Source organism: Fomitiporia mediterranea, assembly GCF_000271605.1.
Source record: "Fomitiporia mediterranea MF3/22 unplaced genomic scaffold FOMMEscaffold_9, whole genome shotgun sequence".
Lineage (NCBI taxonomy): Eukaryota > Fungi > Basidiomycota > Agaricomycetes > Hymenochaetales > Hymenochaetaceae > Fomitiporia > Fomitiporia mediterranea.
The window spans coordinates 159176-177760 of NW_006760394.1; the positions used below are offsets into that span (position 1 = coordinate 159176).

Sequence of the window (18585 nt, forward strand, 5' to 3'; positions counted from 1 at the left end):
CTTTTTCTTCAAGTAAAATACTATAATAAAGTATTTACTCTTAATATATTTTTGTTAAAATATATTTACTCAATATTTAAAGCTATTATAATACATATACTGTATTATATTCATTAATAATACTTTTAGAACCTTTATAAGATGTATAAGAATTATCTTTACTTTATAACCTTATTAAAATTCTTACAGTTACTATATAATTTATAAATAATGTGTATTCTACTATATAAGAACTATAAAGCTATATAAGAAAATGGACTTTTCCCTGACGCAAGCGCTGCGAAGATAATGCTTTACACACTTCCATCATACTTCTAGCTGGTTGGTACAACTTTATATTCTGAATCATATCTAGTGTTTGTCCCGTCCCATAACATTTGAAAAAAAGAAAACCTTGTAGTATCACTGACACAACACATATGTACCCTACCAGCTAGGCTTGATAAACATTCAACATGAGGCACGGCTCTAAGCAAGAGGCTCTTGTCCTTGCAACGCCACATTGTCTATCTTAATACATATACATATCAATGTCCCACACAATACAGAAAATGGTGATGATCAAGAACAGATATCTGATTAAGATGCATCAACAAAACTGTACAGACGCCAGCTGATACATTACAGTGAAGCAAAAATATCACAGGGCATATTTTTATTTTCCGATCACGGGCATAGATCAGAATGAAATCAACATGCAGTACCATGACAAGCACAATCATATATCATACGTAAATTCAACGATCAGCGTTTACAGTATTGATACTCTACTGTGCCAAATGTGTTTTTTTCTATCTTTGACTGAGTACAGCGATTACATGTCCTGCAACACATATACACTCATGAATTCCCACTCAAACTCCTATTCCCTCCCCTAATCTCCTGGTGCCCCTCATTATCATGCAATAGTATTGTCTTTAAACTACTCAGCCCTTCTGAACACCAGTCGTCCTCTGGCATTCTTCCTTCCACATTTTGCAGTACAGCTAGAGGTCTTGCACTATATATTTGCAACAAGTCTTGAGGTATGTATGTTTTGGACCTAGTACCTACTACAAGTACACTTTTAACAGTCAGATAGGCCTTCATCTGGGATCTCCCAGGCCTGTCTAATGTACTATCAGACTCAAGCTGCTCTTCAGGAACAGGTACAATCTTACAACTATTGTTTATTTCTTAAGGCAAGTAGTAGTCAGTACACTATAATTTCACAAGGTTTTACACCCATTGATTATTCCTAGAATTTCTACTTTTGCAAATATTATTACAGTACTGTATTTCAATGTGTACTACTTTAACTTTTCAAAACTATTAAGTAACTATGTGTCAAAGAGGAATAACTATATCTCATTGATATTATGAGATAGACAGTGATGGCAATACATATATTTAGCTGTACATTGGTAGAACACATTGGGACTTTTGGGACAAAAGGAAAAAGTTGGTATGTTGAAGTATTGATGAGAATACTTATACATACATACAGGCATCTTTAATATTGTAAATCAATCATCTTTCAGTGCATATGTAAAGAGGATCCAAATACAGCAACAGAGGTATAGCAGATATACATCACACGTCAACACCACCAACTTTCACGTCCGAACCGTGTACATATGTGGAAGACTGGCAGCAGCTACTACCAGTGCCGACAAGGTTGAGTTCCATTGGAACTTGTGCACCACGGTACGGCTCAACTGTCGTAGACGTTGCCTCGCTTCCAACGAGTGCTGTATCGAACGTATCTTTAGGCCCACAGGCCTGACCATACCGAAAAGGGAAGTTGGGGTTGGGCATCCCATCGCGGAGCGTCGTGCGCTGGAACGTCGACTGTCCTGTAGGTTCAATGACACCGAACTTGATGTCTCGTAACACTTTGCATGCCATGCAGTTTTCGATCGTCACGTTTGGAATAGTGAACATTGCACGGTAAACCGGTGCTACGGATGGTGCAAGTATCATTACCATAGTAAGAATATTTCCACTAACAGTGATCCTGAAATAAAGATTAGTCTAATAAATATTTACTATGCCAGCGAAAGTAGGTCAGACTAACAAATAGTATTGCTGTCCACCCTGCAAGATGCTCCTCGAGAGACTCGGAAGCGATCTTCCGTTCCAGAATGCTTTGATGCGTGCCCCAACGTTATCTTGAATAGATGCACTGTTGTATAGAATGCGCAAAGATATGGCGATAAGAACGAGTGTATCGTTCACTGCGGAGATAATTATTCCGGCGGAGCTGTACGGTTTTACAGCACTGTTGATGCAGAACACGGTCGGACCAATATGAGTGCCCGCTATAGCAAACGGAACGGTCATACAGCCTGCGAACACGCAAAGCCATAGAAAGCCGAATAGCACAACAACTATCTTCTCTTGATTGAAGATCGCGCGAATACGGAAGAAGAAGAGCAGGGACGTCGAGGAGACTGCGAGTGTGAAGCAAACAGCTAAAGTGACTTGAAGTATCTGGCAATTTCCTACGCTGCCGACTAAAGGTAAAGGAGTTAATTACTGTAGTTCGTTGGCTAGTTTGAACTAGCTTACTTTGAAACACGGTGTTCGTTACAACATAAGCAAATGCAGTGATTCTAGTGATAAGTACTGAATCTCGAATTTTGCAAACTTGTACGGAACAGAACACTCACCTCGAGAAGAAGTAGACAGCAGTAGGAATGCCAATCCTGTGCTTGAACAGGAGCTGGTAATCGGACGGTACATTGGACAGGATATCCCAGATGAAGGCCTGTCGGATTGTCAGGAACAGCACTTAAATGACTAAACTATACATACACCAAGACTTGCCACGTAGATATAGCGCGATACCTCTAGCTGCGATGCGAGATCTGGAGGGAGGAATGCTAGAGGCGTCTCAGGATTTGGAAGTGCTGAGCAGTTGACAGACAGCATCACAGTGCAAAAAATGAAAGGATCTGAGGCAAGTGCACAAGTGCATTTATACGAGTGAATGTTCTATCTTTGGGCTTGTTGATTGGTAAAACACTGTGTGTACAGTAGAGTGTGGATCACTATTCTGTCTGAATTATGAGTTCTGTGTGTCAATATTATGGACATACCATCATATGATACGTGATTACACTTGTGCCACATGCTGAAGTTTATTCTGAGCATGATTCTGATTTGACACTTTCCAGCAGAATCATGACACATTGTCTAACTGTGTGTCTGATTGCTGTTGTGCCTGGAATGCACCATATGTTAGAGTAAAGGACAAAACAGAAAGGGGTTGATTGTTGCTAGTTTAGAAGCACTATGATGATTGTAGTGCTGTCTGTGGGAAGGTGTCGATCTGTATAACAGTGTCTCTGCTCATAAGATTATAAATATTAGATTAGAAAAGTGCCTACCTTCTGCCCACAGTCCAGAGGGTAACGCTGTCTAGAAGAACTTGAACTTCAATGAAGTGACGGGTGGACCAACAGTGTGACGCTGTGACAACAAAAATACAAGAAATTTGCTCGCTCAGCAGTGTCAGCACTATGTTTGTTGACACTCCCAGCAATCATACAATGAAATTTAATTCACATAGACAAAAAATGTAAATGCACAGAGATACATGGATGCACGTAAATATATCCTACACATCTCGAATCCAAGATCATCTACATTCGAACAGAAAACCACAACATACACGTGCGTCTCCTGTCCCCAACCCATATCTACAATCTAATTTTTTATGCAAAAGTGTGAAATCCATACAAAAAGTAAAAACTGTTAGAACAACATCTTAATATGTAAAAATTGCTTCTACACAGTCCATAAACGAACATGACCGATAGCGCTCTGTACTTCGAATCCTCTGAACACATTTCACCTACTCTGTAACAGGAGAAGCCACCTCCGATTGACGTCCCGGCGCCACACCATCATTCTCCGAGTCCGAGGTAGTTTGAGTACTCGACTTTTGGACAGGTGAGATGATCGCAACGAGTACAGAAATATCTATCAAAGAAAAACGTAAGAATACAACACTTAAAAAAGGGACGCAATGACAGATAAGAAGGGAGGAATGAATAACGCTCACCATCGCTCTTCCCACCCCGGAACGAACGTCCTTCTTCCCTCGCACGACGTTCAAACGGCAACTCTTCAACCTCCTGATCGCGGACCATCACGTCTGTTCGCTTCGAGCCGTGCATTTGCGTACTCGACTGCCTCGCACGCGAACACAATGCCTCACTCAACATAGCAGCCAACGTCCTCCTTCCGAGCAACCCCCCAATACCCGTGTCATCACAATTCCTGTCCGACTCCTTCGCAACAGGCAAATGCGCCTCAACCGCCCTCCTCACTTCGTCCAACACGTCTTCTTCCCAACAATTATCGCTCATCCCATCAGAGGCGAGTATGAGTATGTCATCCGCCTGAACGGATAGCTCGTATCGCCGAGCGTCTGAAGGTCGAGTAGGTGATGCTGGGCCGAGTTGGACTGGGTAGTTAAACTAAATAAAGTGAACATAAGTTTAATATAACTGATTATAATAAATAAAAATTAAATTGCTTACATCCCACCACATTTCCTCACTCCGCCAAACAATCTCTCCACCACGAACAAGCCAACCAATACAATCGCCCAAATGAGCAACACGTAAACGATCTCCTGAAAGTACAGCAAGTAACGCAGTCGAAGAACCAGAATTGAGTGGCTCCCAAATCTCCTGCCATTCCCATTCGCTATCTTCAGACTTCTCAACAGAAACAGATGCAATGTCGGCCGAGGTAGAGGATACTGCCTTAGGTGCGGTAGAACCAAGTCCTAAGCTATACGACCACCAACGCGGAGGAGTCTCTAGTGTCTTAACAACACGGACCCGCCGACGTACACGGTGAGCATTGATCGTCTTCGAATATGCTCGCTCAAGTACATCGACAGGGTCAACGGTCCCGTCCAGCGGGTTTTGCGCCTGTTTGGCGTCCGTGGCAACGGGGGTGCGGGAATCCAACGGTCTGATCGGGTGATCCTCCTCTGGAAGAGCCTCCAAGCCAGTAGTACTACTGTCGGACTCCCAAGGCCAATTGAACGGTCTTGCGTTTCCGTGTTCCCGTACAACAGTCTTACGGCGCCCGTTTATAGTCGTCGCACGTGGAGAAATTCCGCCGTCCTTCAAAGAGGGCTTCGTTGTCTTGGTAACTATATCTGGATTTTGTGATATGGAATCCGGCTGGGGGGGGCTAAAATTAGTCGCAGATGCTCTTGCTTCCCCAACTTCTTGAGAGCAGAAATGCATGAGGCGCCGAGCGAAGAGGGCCGATGGGGAAGGCTGGGAAATAGATGCTTTGTGATAATGCTTGTGTGCATGCGTATGGCGCACTGATGATGCTGACGTTGATGTTGAAGCAGCAGCGCAAGTGCTACATGAATGTATAGATGATGAGGTCCGACTTGAAGACGCTCTTGAACTCCAACCGCCTACTCCGTCTGCTACACCAAGAGCATCCTCGCGTATGAAGTAGGCGTCTTCACCAACCTGAACAGCATTTTCAAGTGAACCTGAAGCATAGACATCCTCTCCTTCTAAGCAGGTTGTACACGAGCAAGGCCTAGCCCTTGTGCTCACCCTGCCGCGTTTTGGTATGCCGTAAGCACCAACGTCAAGTTGGTACATTTTCTGACCAGTCGATGATGCGTCTATGATGTTTTGATCTTCTTTCACCTGTCTGTCGGCACCATCGGCAACGGATTCGCGTGAATGCCATGAATAGTCCGCCGCGAGGCCGGAACGAGGACCACCAAGGAAGAAACCGTAGTCAGGAGGACTTGAACCGGTTGGTGGTGTAGGTTCGCCGAGAGAAAGCATGAGTGATGTGCCGAAAAGCGGTTGGTTACTACCCTCAGTCTGTTGGCTACCGCTTGTTTGACCATGGTGGCCTTGACCATGGGAGTTTTGTTGGGTCGATTGCGCACCATTTGCGAAATGCGGGGAATGCGGCGTTTGCGCGCTATTTGCAGAGGGATTATTTCCGTGCGTACTGCCCTGCGTCGCCTGAGGTTGAGCCTCACCAGCTGGAAGTCGAGGCGATAAGAAAGAGTGCGGATTGCTTGGGCGAGATGTTGGCAGGGGAGGAGGCGGAGAAGCGGAGTCAAAAAAGGGCAGTGAACCAGTCGCATTTGTATACAGGGACCGATTGCCAGAGCTTCCTACAACAGTTGATGATGATGTCGAAGCTGTTGAAGACGTAGATGGAGAGCCAACTGCCGATGCGAGCGAGAGTGAAGCACGGCGAGGACGAGGACTAGTAGGAGTAGGCCGCACGGTCGCCTTGAGAGGCGGCGATGCGGCTATAGAGTACAGACGTTTAGTAGTGTGTATTGGCCTCATCGTTGACAAGCATGAGATAGACAATCAAGAAAGAAACGAGAACGACTATGAGCTCGACGTTGAGCTCGTCGCCGTTGTGGCTGCCGTCGACGACGGTCGCAGTGCGGGAGGAAAGGTGAGTGGACGAGGTGTTGCGGGGAACCTGCTAAGAGCAATAAACGGATTGGCTCGCGTCGCTCCGGTGCTTCCCGACTAGACGTCATCCCAAATCAGTCAAAAATCCCGTGACAACTCACCCGGCTCCGACGTCCGGCCGAGCAGTCCAACTTGCTTAGCTGCTATCAAAGTTACGGACAGTGGATGCTGCCTCACTCTCGACGAATTCTTGGCTGATTGATAGATATCTCTACTGTGCGTCTATCCCAGCGTTTGCTTACAATGGTCACTATGTGGACTTTGCCCTTGATTACCTAAGTATTTGGCGTCTGCTTTGTGCAAACTTTGGCTTAATAAGGCAGTTCATAGTGATTACTGTCTAGGGGACTTACACTGGAATAGAATATGTTACTTATTGTAATATGGATGACAGGATGGTGCTTCAAGCTGTTGCTTGTACTTGATTCAACATAAACAGGTCTCATACTCTTGACAATATAGGTATTGTATGGTTGTTGTGTCATTTCTATATAAAGTACATACTGAATTTTCAGTCCTAAAATAGCTGTCATCACAGGTTGCAAGCCCTGATGATTCCTAGTTTACCATACACAAAATACACTCAACTGACTACAACAGTGTGTAATTCCTCTTAATAGTATTTACTGTTGACTTACTTACTGTCAGAGTCATTTACTAACTCATACACATAATATGTTAATAAGGCCTAACTTCTGCTCTGTGACCAAAAACCATGCATTGTTACTATAAGGGGACAATATATAATGTAATTTAAAGGTATACACTCATACTACTAGGCAAACTCAAGCATCTACTGTCAGTCTTACTACTAGAAGCAAAATTCTGTATACTATACTTACTAGTTAACACAATCTATAGTACAAACAAATGCTAAAGTGCTAGTACCACCTGTAGTCTCTGACACAATATGTTTTGGTGCTTTAGATCAACATACTATGTATTGTTTAATGTTAATCCCTATTTCTAAGTAGCTACTCTAGATTCTTATTAATCTTACTATACAAACACAAGATTTATGTTAGTTTCTCATACTCCTTAACCACATCCTAGACCACTATCCCAAATTCCTAATACAGTCATGTCTGTTTGAAAGAGATACTATGTGACATTTGAATTTGGGTGAATAAGATATAATGTTTGACAATACATAGTATACTACTCTTTCTTTAACTAATACTATACTTTAGCTTTTGTAGAATATTTATAAAGATAGTTTTGACACTAACAGAGCTCAGAACACTAGTCTACATTTACTTCTTCTTAAATCTCCCTAGTATCTCAAGTCTTAAGGACTCCTACACATTTAAAAGCCTAACATGTTAAATCTAGAAATGGATCCTAGCTTAGACCTTATAGTAGAAACAAACATTCTACTACCTGAATTCAAAGAAACCCTTATAATAATCCTTAATAACAAGAAATTGAATACAATTCTTATAGAATACAGTTTTAATCCATATGTAGATCTTGTTACAGTCTTAGACCCTACTATAAGAGTGTTTAGCTCTCTAGAATCAGTTTCTCAAGAGTCAACTTCTACACCTGAGTCCTTTAATACAGGTACTACTAATGAGTCAACTGTACTTGACAAACTGAACCAGTACAATAGATATGCTCATCTTAGTACAGACTCTGTTAAAGGAATGTCTAACTTCTCAGAACTGACTTCTTAAGAGTTGTCTTACACACTAGCTCAAAATGAGACCTTTAGTATAAGTATGACTAACAAGTTGACTGTATTTAATAATACAAACTAGTTATATCTATATGTTAAGGACAATCTATCATTCTTCACCAGCTTTGTAAGAGAATACACTCTTTTTGTAGTAACTAGCTACTAACTACTATCTTAAGGAAACTTTTAATAAAATGAATAAAGTGAACCCTACATATATAGATTCTTTAATTAATCCTGTATTGTTATCATTCATACTTACTCTATCTAGAGCTACTACTGTAGGAAACTTTGAGCAGGCTAATAGTGTCCTCCTAGGTTCTAACACAATATATAACAATTTTTAGTAAGTGTCTCCTGTTGGACCCTCTCACAATAAGTCCTTCAATCTAATTACTACTAAACAGTTGTACACTAGTACTGGAAATAATGTACTATTACACAACTAGTATGTAAGGGGACACAGTAATTTGTTTCTTATAGCTTGTACTAACTACAATCTTAAGGAACCTTTGTCTAAAAACAATGTAATAACCTTTATACTTATAAATATGTTTAGTAATCCTGTCACATTACTATCTACACCTACTCACCTAGAAGCTACAACTTTAGACACTCTTAGACAGGCTAATATTTCTTAACAGAATTTAAGCAGAGCTTCTTCTGTTTAGTAAGAGTACTAAATAGGATCTTCTTATAATGTAGCCTTAGAGATAACCCCTAGCCCCTTGACTGTATCTGATACTTAGAACCAATTGTATACAAGTACTAAACATAATAGTACTACAGTTAATACTAATACTAGTACTAATGTAAGGGACTATACTCTTTTCTTGTGTCTAGTAGTAATTACTAACTATTTCCTTAAGGGAACTTTTACTAGGTCTGATCAAATGTCTTTTACATTTATGAAAATGTTCAGTAATCCTATAACACTTCTATCTACACCTGCTTTCTTGAAAGCTACAGCTCTAGAAAGCTCTACCTAGATTAATTATTCTAGATTAAGTCTGAGTAGAGTCTCTATTGTTTAGTAAGAGTATTACATAGGTTCTTCTTACAATACAGTCTTAGATATGACTACTGAGCTATCAGCTGTACCTAATTCTTAGAGCCAACCACATATTAATACTAGACATAATACAACCTCTAATATAAGGAGATACACTCTTTTCATTTCTAGTAGTAACAACTAATTATAATTTTAAGGAACTTTTACTTAAAAACAATTGAATGTCTTTTACATTTATAAATATGTTTAGTAATCCTATAACACTTCTATCTGCACCTGCTTTCTTAGGAGCTACAGCTCTGAGCAGCTCTACCCAGATTAATTATTCTAGACTAAGCTTGAGTAGTACCTCTATTATTTAGTAAGAGTACTATGTAGGCTTGTCTTACAATACAGTCTTAGATATGACTGCTAGGCCAACAGTTGTACCCAATTATTAGAACCAACCACATATTAATACTGGACATAATACAACCTCTAATGTAAGGAGACACACTCTTTTCATTTCTAGTAGTAATTACTAATTAAAATCTTAAAGAGCTTTTACTCAAAAACAATAGAATGTCTTTCACATTTATGGATATGTTTAGTAATCCAGTCACCTTGCCTTCAGGACCTTCTCTGCTTGAAGCTACAACTCTAGGAAACCTGCCTCAGGTTAATAATTCCCTTACAGGCCTGAGTAGTATGACTCTAGAGGGGTAGTAAGAGTCTCTTACAAGTCTGTACTAGACTCAACAGAGAGACAACAAAAGGGCTTCAACCTCTGCAAGGCACAAAGGGATACCATGTCCTTACCCAGTGAACAAATGTGATTATATCAGCACTTTCTACAATAAAAAGTCCCTTCTGTAGCACATTAAAGGCTAACATATAAAGGACTCTCAACCAATTCTCTATTGTCCTAGAAATTGTAATCAGATAGAAGAATTCTCCTGTGCCAACACTTTGTATCAGCATTTGAAAAATCCCACATTCTCTGCCTGCAGAATTGAGGCACTCAAGAAGGGGTGGGATCCCACAAGGGAATCCTTGGTGAAGAAGCTTGTAGAACTGTACAATTAGAAAATTAGGAATGAGTAGTTTTGTCTAAAGTCTTTAGGCATACTTTGTTTGCTTGGCTATGTAGATCTGGGGACTGGGAAAGGTAGATCTTTCTAACCCCAGTGGACTGAAGAATTGGCCATAAGAAGGTATGGTATGGTAGTTACTAGTTAGGTTACACTTGTCTTGTTAGCTATTTCATCACGTGACTGAGTTTTTATGTTCTGATCTGAGACAATCCTGAGACTATCTTACTTTCTCCACTGTACTTCAATCACTTATTACTGTAATGATCAAGCAACTACATCTTACCATACCATACCTAGCCCCCTAGTAGTGTTATTCATCATGTCCACTATGTTCGACAACATCGCTTCGTCCATCCTGACTGAAAATGGTGTTGAAGCACACGAAGTCGAAAGGAAGAACAACGTGTACAAGGGATCTTTGGCTGTATTGTATGACGAGACATGGGCGTCGCAAAATGCAGTTTCAGTATTTGACCTGGTAGACATTATCCGTGACACACGGGAGGAGGACCGCACAAGTGAACCAATCCCGGAGAAGGCTTGCGTACTAGGATGGAGCGTTGGGGGGGAAGTTCCACTTGTCTTGCATACTCCTTTTGGATGTCGTGGAATTTTTGTGCGGGATGAGTATCATAAAATGTTGTCAAAGATCTTCGATATCTTTGGCCTCGATTTTGGCGCACAAACTGGCTATGCACCAGACGAAAGGATTGCAGACCCGGGATTTATTTCCTCCACACAATCCTTTCATTGAATTGGACGTTAGATCAGTCGAGGAGGATCTAATCTTTGGACTTGTTGTCACTGGAACGCCTGGCATTGGTAAGAGAAGTAACTTTCTGTTGTTTTGCCGAACTGCACTCATTGGTATTTCAGGGAAAACATTATTTCTTTTGTATGTACTTGCACTACGCCTCCTTGCACGACAAACGACTGTCCTGCAGTTTGTAAAGGGCGAGTTCACAATATTTGAAGCAGCTGGAGTGTTTGTCTGTAAGGAGATGGAAGCAGAGCTTTTATTCTTACCAGAACATACCTGGTTCCTGGTGGATAGCAACGAGGGTATTACTAGCCCGCCTTTTGAGTTCCTCCGTGCTTGTGATACATACTCTCGGAAACTGATTGTGGCGGCATCACCACGACAAGAACGATTCGAATTCACGAGCAAATACGACTTGCTTTGGACTCTATGGATGTACCCGTTCGAGTTTTGGGAATATATTGCAGCGTAGGCCGCTATTCTTCATCAACGTGAAAGCGAATCGTATAACAATAAATAATTCCAATAGGCGATATTTTCAACTTGAAAATACTGCAACGGAACTCCAATTGCAGCACTTCTTCCGCGTATGGGGTCCTAGTGCACGTGCAGCATTCGCAAATGCCACCAGCCCAGAAGAACACAAAAGAGAAATTGTACAGAACATCTTGAATGTTCCTTGGGACAGCCTGCGCAATGTGATTAGAAGCATGGGCGGTGGCAGTTTTGATACCAAATTCTCTCACAATACACTCATTGCAAAGCCTTGTAGCGATGATCCTTCTGATTTCTATGTCGAGTTTGCAACTAAATCAGTTGCAGCAATGGTAATAGAAACTTTCCTAGATGTGGAAGAACAAAAGGCCCAGCAACTCTACCGATTCTTCTTGGGGAGTCCCAAAGCCAGAGCAGCTGCTGGGTACCTATTAGAGGTAATTGCGATGACTAGTTTTCAGAAGGGTGGAGCCTGGAACGTGCAGGCCATGGAGAAGGATAAAAAGGGAGGCCGAGGACAACCGACAAAGGTTGCTTGGGGACACAATCCAGCTTCAGTATCGTATACGATGCTTATTGGGTACGGGGGCAGGCCAGTGACGATAAAGGAGGGCGAGCACCTTTCTCTGGGACAAAAAAAAATCGCAGAAGTAGCTCGTGTCGACTTCAACCCTAAGGATGCAATGACAGTGGAGGGTGCAATGTATGTTTCAAAGCAAATCACTAATCCCGCATTTGATGCTTGGATTTTTAATCCGCAAGATGGCAATATGGTGGTTATCCAAGCCACCTGCCAAAGGTCCTCTTACAACTTCGACTCTAAGGCGTTTGAGTGGTTCGATTGTCCTGAAGTCAAGAGTCTTGACGTCGTCATTGTATCGGATTTAGATGGCGGAAAGAAGGTAGAAACACTAATAGAGAACGACAGGAAGATACGGAATGTGTATCGTTTGATAATGTAGGCTGATTGTTTTCTTTCTTATTCCTTTTTCCCTGTCCATTGTGCGTTGTATGTTCAAACTGGTCTGTGATATCTTGCATTGCACTAGCACACTAGCCAACGTGTTGTATATATCGAATGTTTATTTTTTTGTCTGATCTGAAATCTCAAATTGCCCCACACAATTCCACTAACACATGACTGAATTGATGCGCATAAATGTCCCCTTACAGGTTATAACAGATGTCACTGCTTCGCTTCTTCAACGTACTTCCGTAGCAGAAGCAATACTCTTCGCAAATTCTGACTATACTTAGCAGAAATCGGAACTACGTCTAACCCGCGTATCTGCTGTCCATTCCCTGGTCGAAGACACATCTCCGAATTAACGAAGGCCTCGAGCCTCTTGAATTTTCCCTTCGCCTCCGCTACACTCGAGCTATCCCCAGAACCTAACAGGTCAGCTTTGTTGGCAATGACAAGACGTGCTTTTGCACTTAGACCTGGTAGGTACGTCTCCAGTTCATCGCGTAGGACTAGAAGTTCTCGTTCTGGACTCGGACCGGAGAAGTCGACGACATAGACAAGGGCAAGGGAACGCTCAATAGATCGAAGAAACGAGTGCCCCAAACCAACGTTTTCAGATGCATGTGAGATGAGGCCTGGATTATCCGCAACGGTGAAGCGGAAGTCTTCATTTATGTCGACGGGATCAGACCGTAATTGATTTCGTGTGACGACGTTGGCGAGTTCACCGCGTTCCATTTGCTCTTTGAAGCGCTGTTCTTCGAACCTCGTCTCATCAACGACCAAATCCTTATTCTCCGCGCCAAGGATGTTTCCCTCTGCATCAATGCGTACCACCGCAACGGAAGGATTAAGAGTTGTGAACGCATAGCCTGCGACTTCCGTTTTTGCACGTCCACCGGTCAGAGCGCGTAACAATGTACTTTTCCCGGCATTTGGATAACCGACCAGACCAATGTCTGCAACAATCTTGAGCTCGAGAGAGAGCGTAATTCGTTGACCTTCAGTCCCACGTGTGGCGAATTTAGGAGAACGGTTCTCGGTAGTCAGGAACGCAGGGTTGCCTAGACCACCTTCACCGCCAGATGCAATAAGATAGCCTAAGCCTTCTATTGGCTGATGGCCGATTTCCAAACCAGATGAAACTGATTTCGACGAAGATGTAACAGGTGCGTCCAAATCAAGGTAAAGTGGGGATGTCTGCTGCTGTCGCCGCAGTATTCGTCGATCACGTTCTTGTCGATACAGTTCTCGCTCTGCAGCATGAAAGGCGTCTCGCTCGACATTATGATCTTCAGCGCCTGGATAATGTACCCATCGTTTGGCCCGTATCTTTGCGATCTTATCGGCCGGAGAGAGGTTTTGCAAACCCTCTTCTTCGGCTTCCCATTCGTCCTGCGCCCGACGAGAATCTTCGCCTGCGAGTTCCTGTACCACGGTTCCAACAGGAACGCGAATCATCATAGGTTCACCGTTTCTCCCATTCATCCATGTACCCTTTCCATTTCCTCCTGGCGCTCCTCGGATTCTCTTCGGGATGGACGAGAGAGTTGTCAGACCAGGAGTCGGAAGAATGTAAACATCGCCTCCTCTCCCTCCATTTCCGCCAGATGGAGGGCCATGTGGTACATATTTTTCGCGGTGGAAAGCGACGCAGCCGTCACCACCTTTACCTTAGGTAGTCATGAGCTACGGGGAGAAGACATAACGATTGCGGGACTTGCCTCCACGAATAGTGACGATGAGATTGTCTAGGAATGTTTGGCCCTGCCAATGTAGAGTTTTAACGATATAATACAATGATAGATGCCAATGAACTCACTCTCTGTCTCCTTTTCCATTCTGTTTTCCTCTGGCGTCGATATGCTTCCTGAAACTCAAGCTTCAAGTGTTCGTCGCTTTGCGTGGCAGAGGCGGAACTTGAGGAACGTATTATCGCATATCTGCCAGGTATAAGTCTACAGCAAGACGAAAGTTGGATTTTCACAAATAAGGATGCATTTCGCAGCATTCGAGATGGACGTTCCTGTAAAACAGCGCAATGCCCACAGACGCGTCCACGTGACGGGAATGGACTTTTCTCAAGATTAAACCTGTCCTCGCGAGTCCTTCCTTCACCCAGAAAGATCTTTGCTATGGACCAGCCTCCATATTTCTCACAATACCGGCCGAAGTGAGATGCCTATCAGTTTCGAGTTACGGCGTCCTTGAACCACCTTGCAACGACAAGCAGACACATACCATCGCCGTGCCTCAAGGCTTACCCGTCATTACTTCATCTACTTCGGACTGTTTTACTGAGCCATCCAACAATAGAAACCCTGACATGCTATCGCCAATCCTGTTCAGTCCCAATAGAGGATGAAAAGACAAGAACAGCGAGTTGCGGAGTGCTGGCGCTCAAATTTACCTTGTCTTTGCATTTCTGAACACCTGCACACTAAACAACACTTCGAACGCATGCTGGACCAAGGCTCGATCATGAGGGTACTCTAGGGCCTAAATTCAAATAATAATACGACTACGTGGGCACGTTGAAGTTGCCCACGAGTATGCCATTACTCGTCTTAAGTGGGCCATGCTGGCCGAGCTGTCCGACTCTCCGCTCTTATTCATTTTGAATACTTGCCTGAGCACAGGATTCTAGATGATTAAATCGATAAGTGAATCAGGCCCCAGGGGAGCTGGGTGTCTACTACACATCCCCAGCGTTCCTACCCTGTTATGATTGCTGCTGCGGAGAATCTCTCATTTATCACTTACTTTGTCAAGGCTATAATGGGTCTTATCTTGAAGGCTGCAAAGTTTCTGGGGAGACTTTTCGGATTAAAATCAAAGGTTGAACTTAACACTTCATCCACAAGGCCCTCGACACCGTCGAAAACCTCATATGTTCTCCTGGACGGAGATCCTGAAAAGGAGACGAGTCTTGTGATTCGTAAGGGAGCAGGCACGAACGAGAGAGAATTTGCAACATGTGCGCAGCATATTTCACAACCACTCTTGCTTAATGTGCAGCTGTAACACTCTACTTTTTCCCAGGGATGAAAAAGAACGTGCCTCATATCAAATGGAGGATAGGTGAGGAAGGCACTGAAGAGGACTGTGTTATCATAGGTATCTGTATCGTCGGTTTTGCTAGTATTCCATCGATTCTGATAACATCACGTAGTGTATGAAGACACCGAAGAACCCAAAAAAATGAAACTCTATGTATGGGAAAGCTGTCTCGAACCATTTATCGACTTTTTCTTCGGGGAGGCTCTCGAAAAGATGAAGGCACTTACACAACCGAAAGAAGCACCCCTGACGTGTACCGCTTTGTGGTAGTCCTCCTTGGTTACTTTCGTCCATGTGGTGACTTGGCATTCCCCAGACGAAGTTGTCGAGCTCGTGGTCTGTAAGCCAATCTCAGCAATCCGATAAGATACAGCTATTGGATACAGCTGTCAATTTTTTAATTCTTTATAGTTGCGAAGAAAGAAGGTTATGAAGTGGAGTGCTTTGCTTACACGCACAAATTACCCTACGATTTTCAATACACAAGTAAGCTACCTATTTAGCCCAATTAAATCCCAGATGACTGATCTCAAATTTTCTCTTGCATCTTTATCAGTCAAAGGCCCGGATGGATACAAATTTGAGTCTGAAGCGACATTTTGGGAACCAGGCTGCTGGAGAGATGCTGCAGAACAACTCGGAAGGGTATGTAAGAAAGAATTTGAGTTTACAAAGGATAGAAAAAAAAGGGAGCTACTAGAACAGGCTAATGAGGAGAGCAAGCATGTGCGTTTTGTTAGTCACGAGCATTGTTATTCTAGAACAAAAGATGACCGTATGTCTACGTCCTTCTGATGGTGAAAATGGTATGATCTGTTAACATGTTACATTCCGGAATCGTGATCGGATCAGCCTTCTATTCACTAGACGTATGCACTTTTTTACTTTCTTAATCCTAACTTATGCTTATCAGGAAACGGAGGACCTGCGCGGACTAAAGAGGAAGCACCGTACAAACCAGAGAGAATACAGTAAGGACCTCAATTTTGTACAAAACGAGATACTGTAGTATGTATACGGATCTAAGTTATGCTACACAATAATCCGGCAGAAGCAATCCAAGATCTGAGTGCTGTACATTAGAGAGCATTGCGGAAGCGAGAGAAAATCAGAACAAAGAAAACAGGACAGGGGATCGGGTGGACTAAGTATTTTCTTTGACCATGTCAAGGATGGTTAATCGAACCTGAAAACGAGGTGAAGTTAATACCTGTATCTTACAAAAGCTGCGGAGAAAACTTACGCGCTGAAAGTATATAATTACAATTTATGAATCATCAAATAATTTGCGTCAGCGAAACTTCTTGCAATACAACATATTTGGTGAAGAACTCACGCAAGGGCAGCCATCCCAGCAACGCCAAACGCCAAACTTACTAACGCAAGCGCTTGCTTCCAAACGCTCGATTCCCTCAAGGACGAATGAAGGAAATCACCAGCAAGCAACTCCACGCCACTTGCATAAATCAACGTCCCTGCCGATAGCGCTGACGTGATTCCCTGTGCTAGCGGTAGACTAGAATGCGGAGAATGAGGACCTGTGCTAGGGCCAAGTGCGAGACGGCCTATAAGACATCCCATGGGAACGGATAGAGCGAAAATGGTTGCGAGCGTAATGGGAATGGAGAGTGAGTTGGTTCCATTGGTTCTGGCAGGAGTTGAGCCAAGGGTCGCGAGTCGAACGCCGAGTGAAAGGCCTTCGAAGAGTTGGTGAAAGAGGATTGCGATGACGAGAGAAGCTATTCGGAAATATGAACATAAATTATCAAGACATGCAGAGAGCTAGTAAAGAACAAAGGACGTACTGAACTCAGGCCCTGACTTGATGGATAGAGTGAGTCCAATGACGAGCGAATGTATCATGATACCTGCTTGGAGTACCTGATTGCAACAGGATCGTGCGTTAGTCAACCATTACATTTGACGGATTTAGATGCATAAGTCCCACCAATGTGTTTACAATCGCATGCTTTCGGTTGACACTTGAGTCGTCATGTTCATAATGGTGCACATGTTCGTTATGGTGCGCATGCCCGTTCTCAACTTCCTCCCACAATCCAGAAGCAGTACTCGATTCGCATCTTCTATTACTCGTGAACGGCTCCTCTTCATGATGGTGCAACTTCCGTCTCAAGAACTCGAATTGATTCATCACCCTTTGTGTTCGATTAGGTCTCGTGGCTGGTGTGGAAGTAGAGCGCAGAAGGCTCGATCGTTCCGTAACTGGCTCTATTTGAGTTTTGCGAGGACTCGTATCTTTATTATTGACAGGTGTTTCAGGTAATGGTAGTAGGACTGCGACACCGTTAGGCTTTGGTGTTACATCGCTTTCCTCAGAGTCTGAAGTGTAATGATCGTGATGGTGGTGAACGTGACGATCACGATGCTCTTCATGGGCATCGTGAGATTTCTCTTCAAGTCTTTCGACATAAGCCATAGATACGTCTGGATTAAATAGCATTAGGGAGCCCTTATTCGCTTCCCAATTAAATGTGGAAAGACGACTGACATTCTACGAGGAAGATGGCAAGCAACGCAGAAAGACTGTTCAAGATCGCAACAGCGATGTCAGAGATATTTTTGAGGTAGCTGTAGGATGTACTGCGACGTACACGATTAACCCGACCCAATGTTTGATAGGGGCGGTGTCAGGTAGGCCAAGGAGAACGCTGAACGCATCTTGTAACAGATGTACGAAGGCAGTCGAAAGAATGACGCCTAGAAAACTCATTGTCTAGATTTCGCATAGATTAGCCATAAACAAACGATGCAACATACCTGTACCAAAATGCTTAAGAATGAAAAATAAGACATGCGGCACCTTGATGAAGGAGAGTCGTTTCGACAGCGTCGGAAACGTCGAAGCTACACATCCCTCCATAAGCACTATTACACAAGACACAGGGTGCTCTGTAGATATACATACCGAAGAGCGAGAGGGCGAATACGCCGAGCATCGCACCCAGCTTGTCCCATTGCATGGCGATGGAGGCGGAAGAGAACGAGATGGAGTGCACGTGATGGCTCGACTGGTGCGGTAGCACATGGGGCATTTCACAAT

At 43.2% G+C, this 18585-nt stretch overlaps 6 protein-coding genes across 6 annotated transcripts; 2 read left to right on the top strand and 4 right to left on the bottom strand.

Annotated features, from left to right (window-relative positions):
* Nucleotides 1–1572: 1572 nt before the first annotated feature.
* FOMMEDRAFT_91359 (uncharacterized protein) lies at nt 1573–2913 on the bottom strand (the record flags this gene model as incomplete). The annotated part of the gene is made up of 5 exons (XM_007269019.1): nt 1573–1996; nt 2057–2495; nt 2551–2594; nt 2652–2749; nt 2797–2913. 5 exons carry the CDS (start codon nt 2911–2913, stop codon nt 1573–1575), a joined length of 1122 nt encoding a protein of 373 aa, XP_007269081.1.
* A 703-nt stretch (nt 2914–3616) lies between these two features.
* Nucleotides 3617–6449, bottom strand: FOMMEDRAFT_142302 (uncharacterized protein). Its single transcript, XM_007269020.1, has 3 exons — nt 4530–6449; nt 4049–4466; nt 3617–3966 (listed from the first exon to the last, which is right to left on the bottom strand). Exons 1-3 carry the CDS (start codon nt 6342–6344, stop codon nt 3839–3841), a joined length of 2361 nt encoding a protein of 786 aa, XP_007269082.1. The 5' UTR covers nt 6345–6449; the 3' UTR covers nt 3617–3838.
* Nucleotides 6450–10561: 4112 nt separating this feature from the next.
* On the top strand, nt 10562–12459 carry FOMMEDRAFT_158982 (uncharacterized protein; the record flags this gene model as incomplete). The annotated part of the gene is made up of 4 exons (XM_007269021.1): nt 10562–10858; nt 10944–11064; nt 11119–11470; nt 11532–12459. 4 exons carry the CDS (start codon nt 10562–10564, stop codon nt 12457–12459), a joined length of 1698 nt encoding a protein of 565 aa, XP_007269083.1.
* A 137-nt stretch (nt 12460–12596) lies between these two features.
* On the bottom strand, nt 12597–14476 carry FOMMEDRAFT_111866 (GTPase; the record flags this gene model as incomplete). The annotated part of the gene is made up of 3 exons (XM_007269022.1): nt 12597–14137; nt 14189–14231; nt 14287–14476. Coding segments are annotated over 3 exons (1687 nt in total), but the record flags the coding sequence as incomplete, so codon positions are not given.
* Nucleotides 14477–15188: 712 nt separating this feature from the next.
* On the top strand, nt 15189–16533 carry FOMMEDRAFT_30395 (uncharacterized protein; the record flags this gene model as incomplete). The annotated part of the gene is made up of 7 exons (XM_007269023.1): nt 15189–15441; nt 15507–15545; nt 15637–15777; nt 15841–15864; nt 15936–16010; nt 16081–16169; nt 16438–16533. The coding sequence occupies 7 exons, from the start codon at nt 15189–15191 to the stop codon at nt 16531–16533; spliced, it is 717 nt and encodes a 238-aa protein (XP_007269085.1).
* Nucleotides 16534–16660: 127 nt separating this feature from the next.
* Nucleotides 16661–18526, bottom strand: FOMMEDRAFT_22174 (Zinc/iron permease). The gene is made up of 9 exons (XM_007269024.1): nt 18451–18526; nt 18303–18389; nt 18137–18242; nt 18034–18068; nt 17473–17969; nt 17330–17405; nt 16861–17263; nt 16831–16833; nt 16661–16710 (listed from the first exon to the last, which is right to left on the bottom strand). The coding sequence occupies exons 1-9, from the start codon at nt 18503–18505 to the stop codon at nt 16701–16703; spliced, it is 1272 nt and encodes a 423-aa protein (XP_007269086.1). The 5' UTR covers nt 18506–18526; the 3' UTR covers nt 16661–16700.
* Between the last annotated feature and the right edge of the window lie 59 nt (nt 18527–18585).

Excerpts from the sequence above, each read along its gene's own strand:
- FOMMEDRAFT_142302 (XM_007269020.1), bottom strand. The coding sequence starts at position 6,344 with ATGAGGCCAATACACACTACTAAACGTCTGTACTCTATAGCCGCATCG. Across the intron at positions 4,467-4,529 it reads GTGAGGAAATGTGGTGGGAT|TTTAACTACCCAGTCCAACT; the intron begins GTAAGCAATTTA and ends CACTTTATTTAG. Across the intron at positions 3,967-4,048 it reads CCGGGGTGGGAAGAGCGATG|ATATTTCTGTACTCGTTGCG; the intron begins GTGAGCGTTATT and ends TTTCTTTGATAG.
- FOMMEDRAFT_22174 (XM_007269024.1), bottom strand. The coding sequence starts at position 18,505 with ATGCAATGGGACAAGCTGGGTGCGATGCTCGGCGTATTCGCCCTCTCG. Across the intron at positions 18,390-18,450 it reads ATTCGCCCTCTCGCTCTTCG|CTTCGACGTTTCCGACGCTG; the intron begins GTATGTATATCT and ends AGGGATGTGTAG. Across the intron at positions 17,264-17,329 it reads CAAGTCAGGGCCTGAGTTCA|CTTCTCTCGTCATCGCAATC; the intron begins GTACGTCCTTTG and ends ATTTCCGAATAG.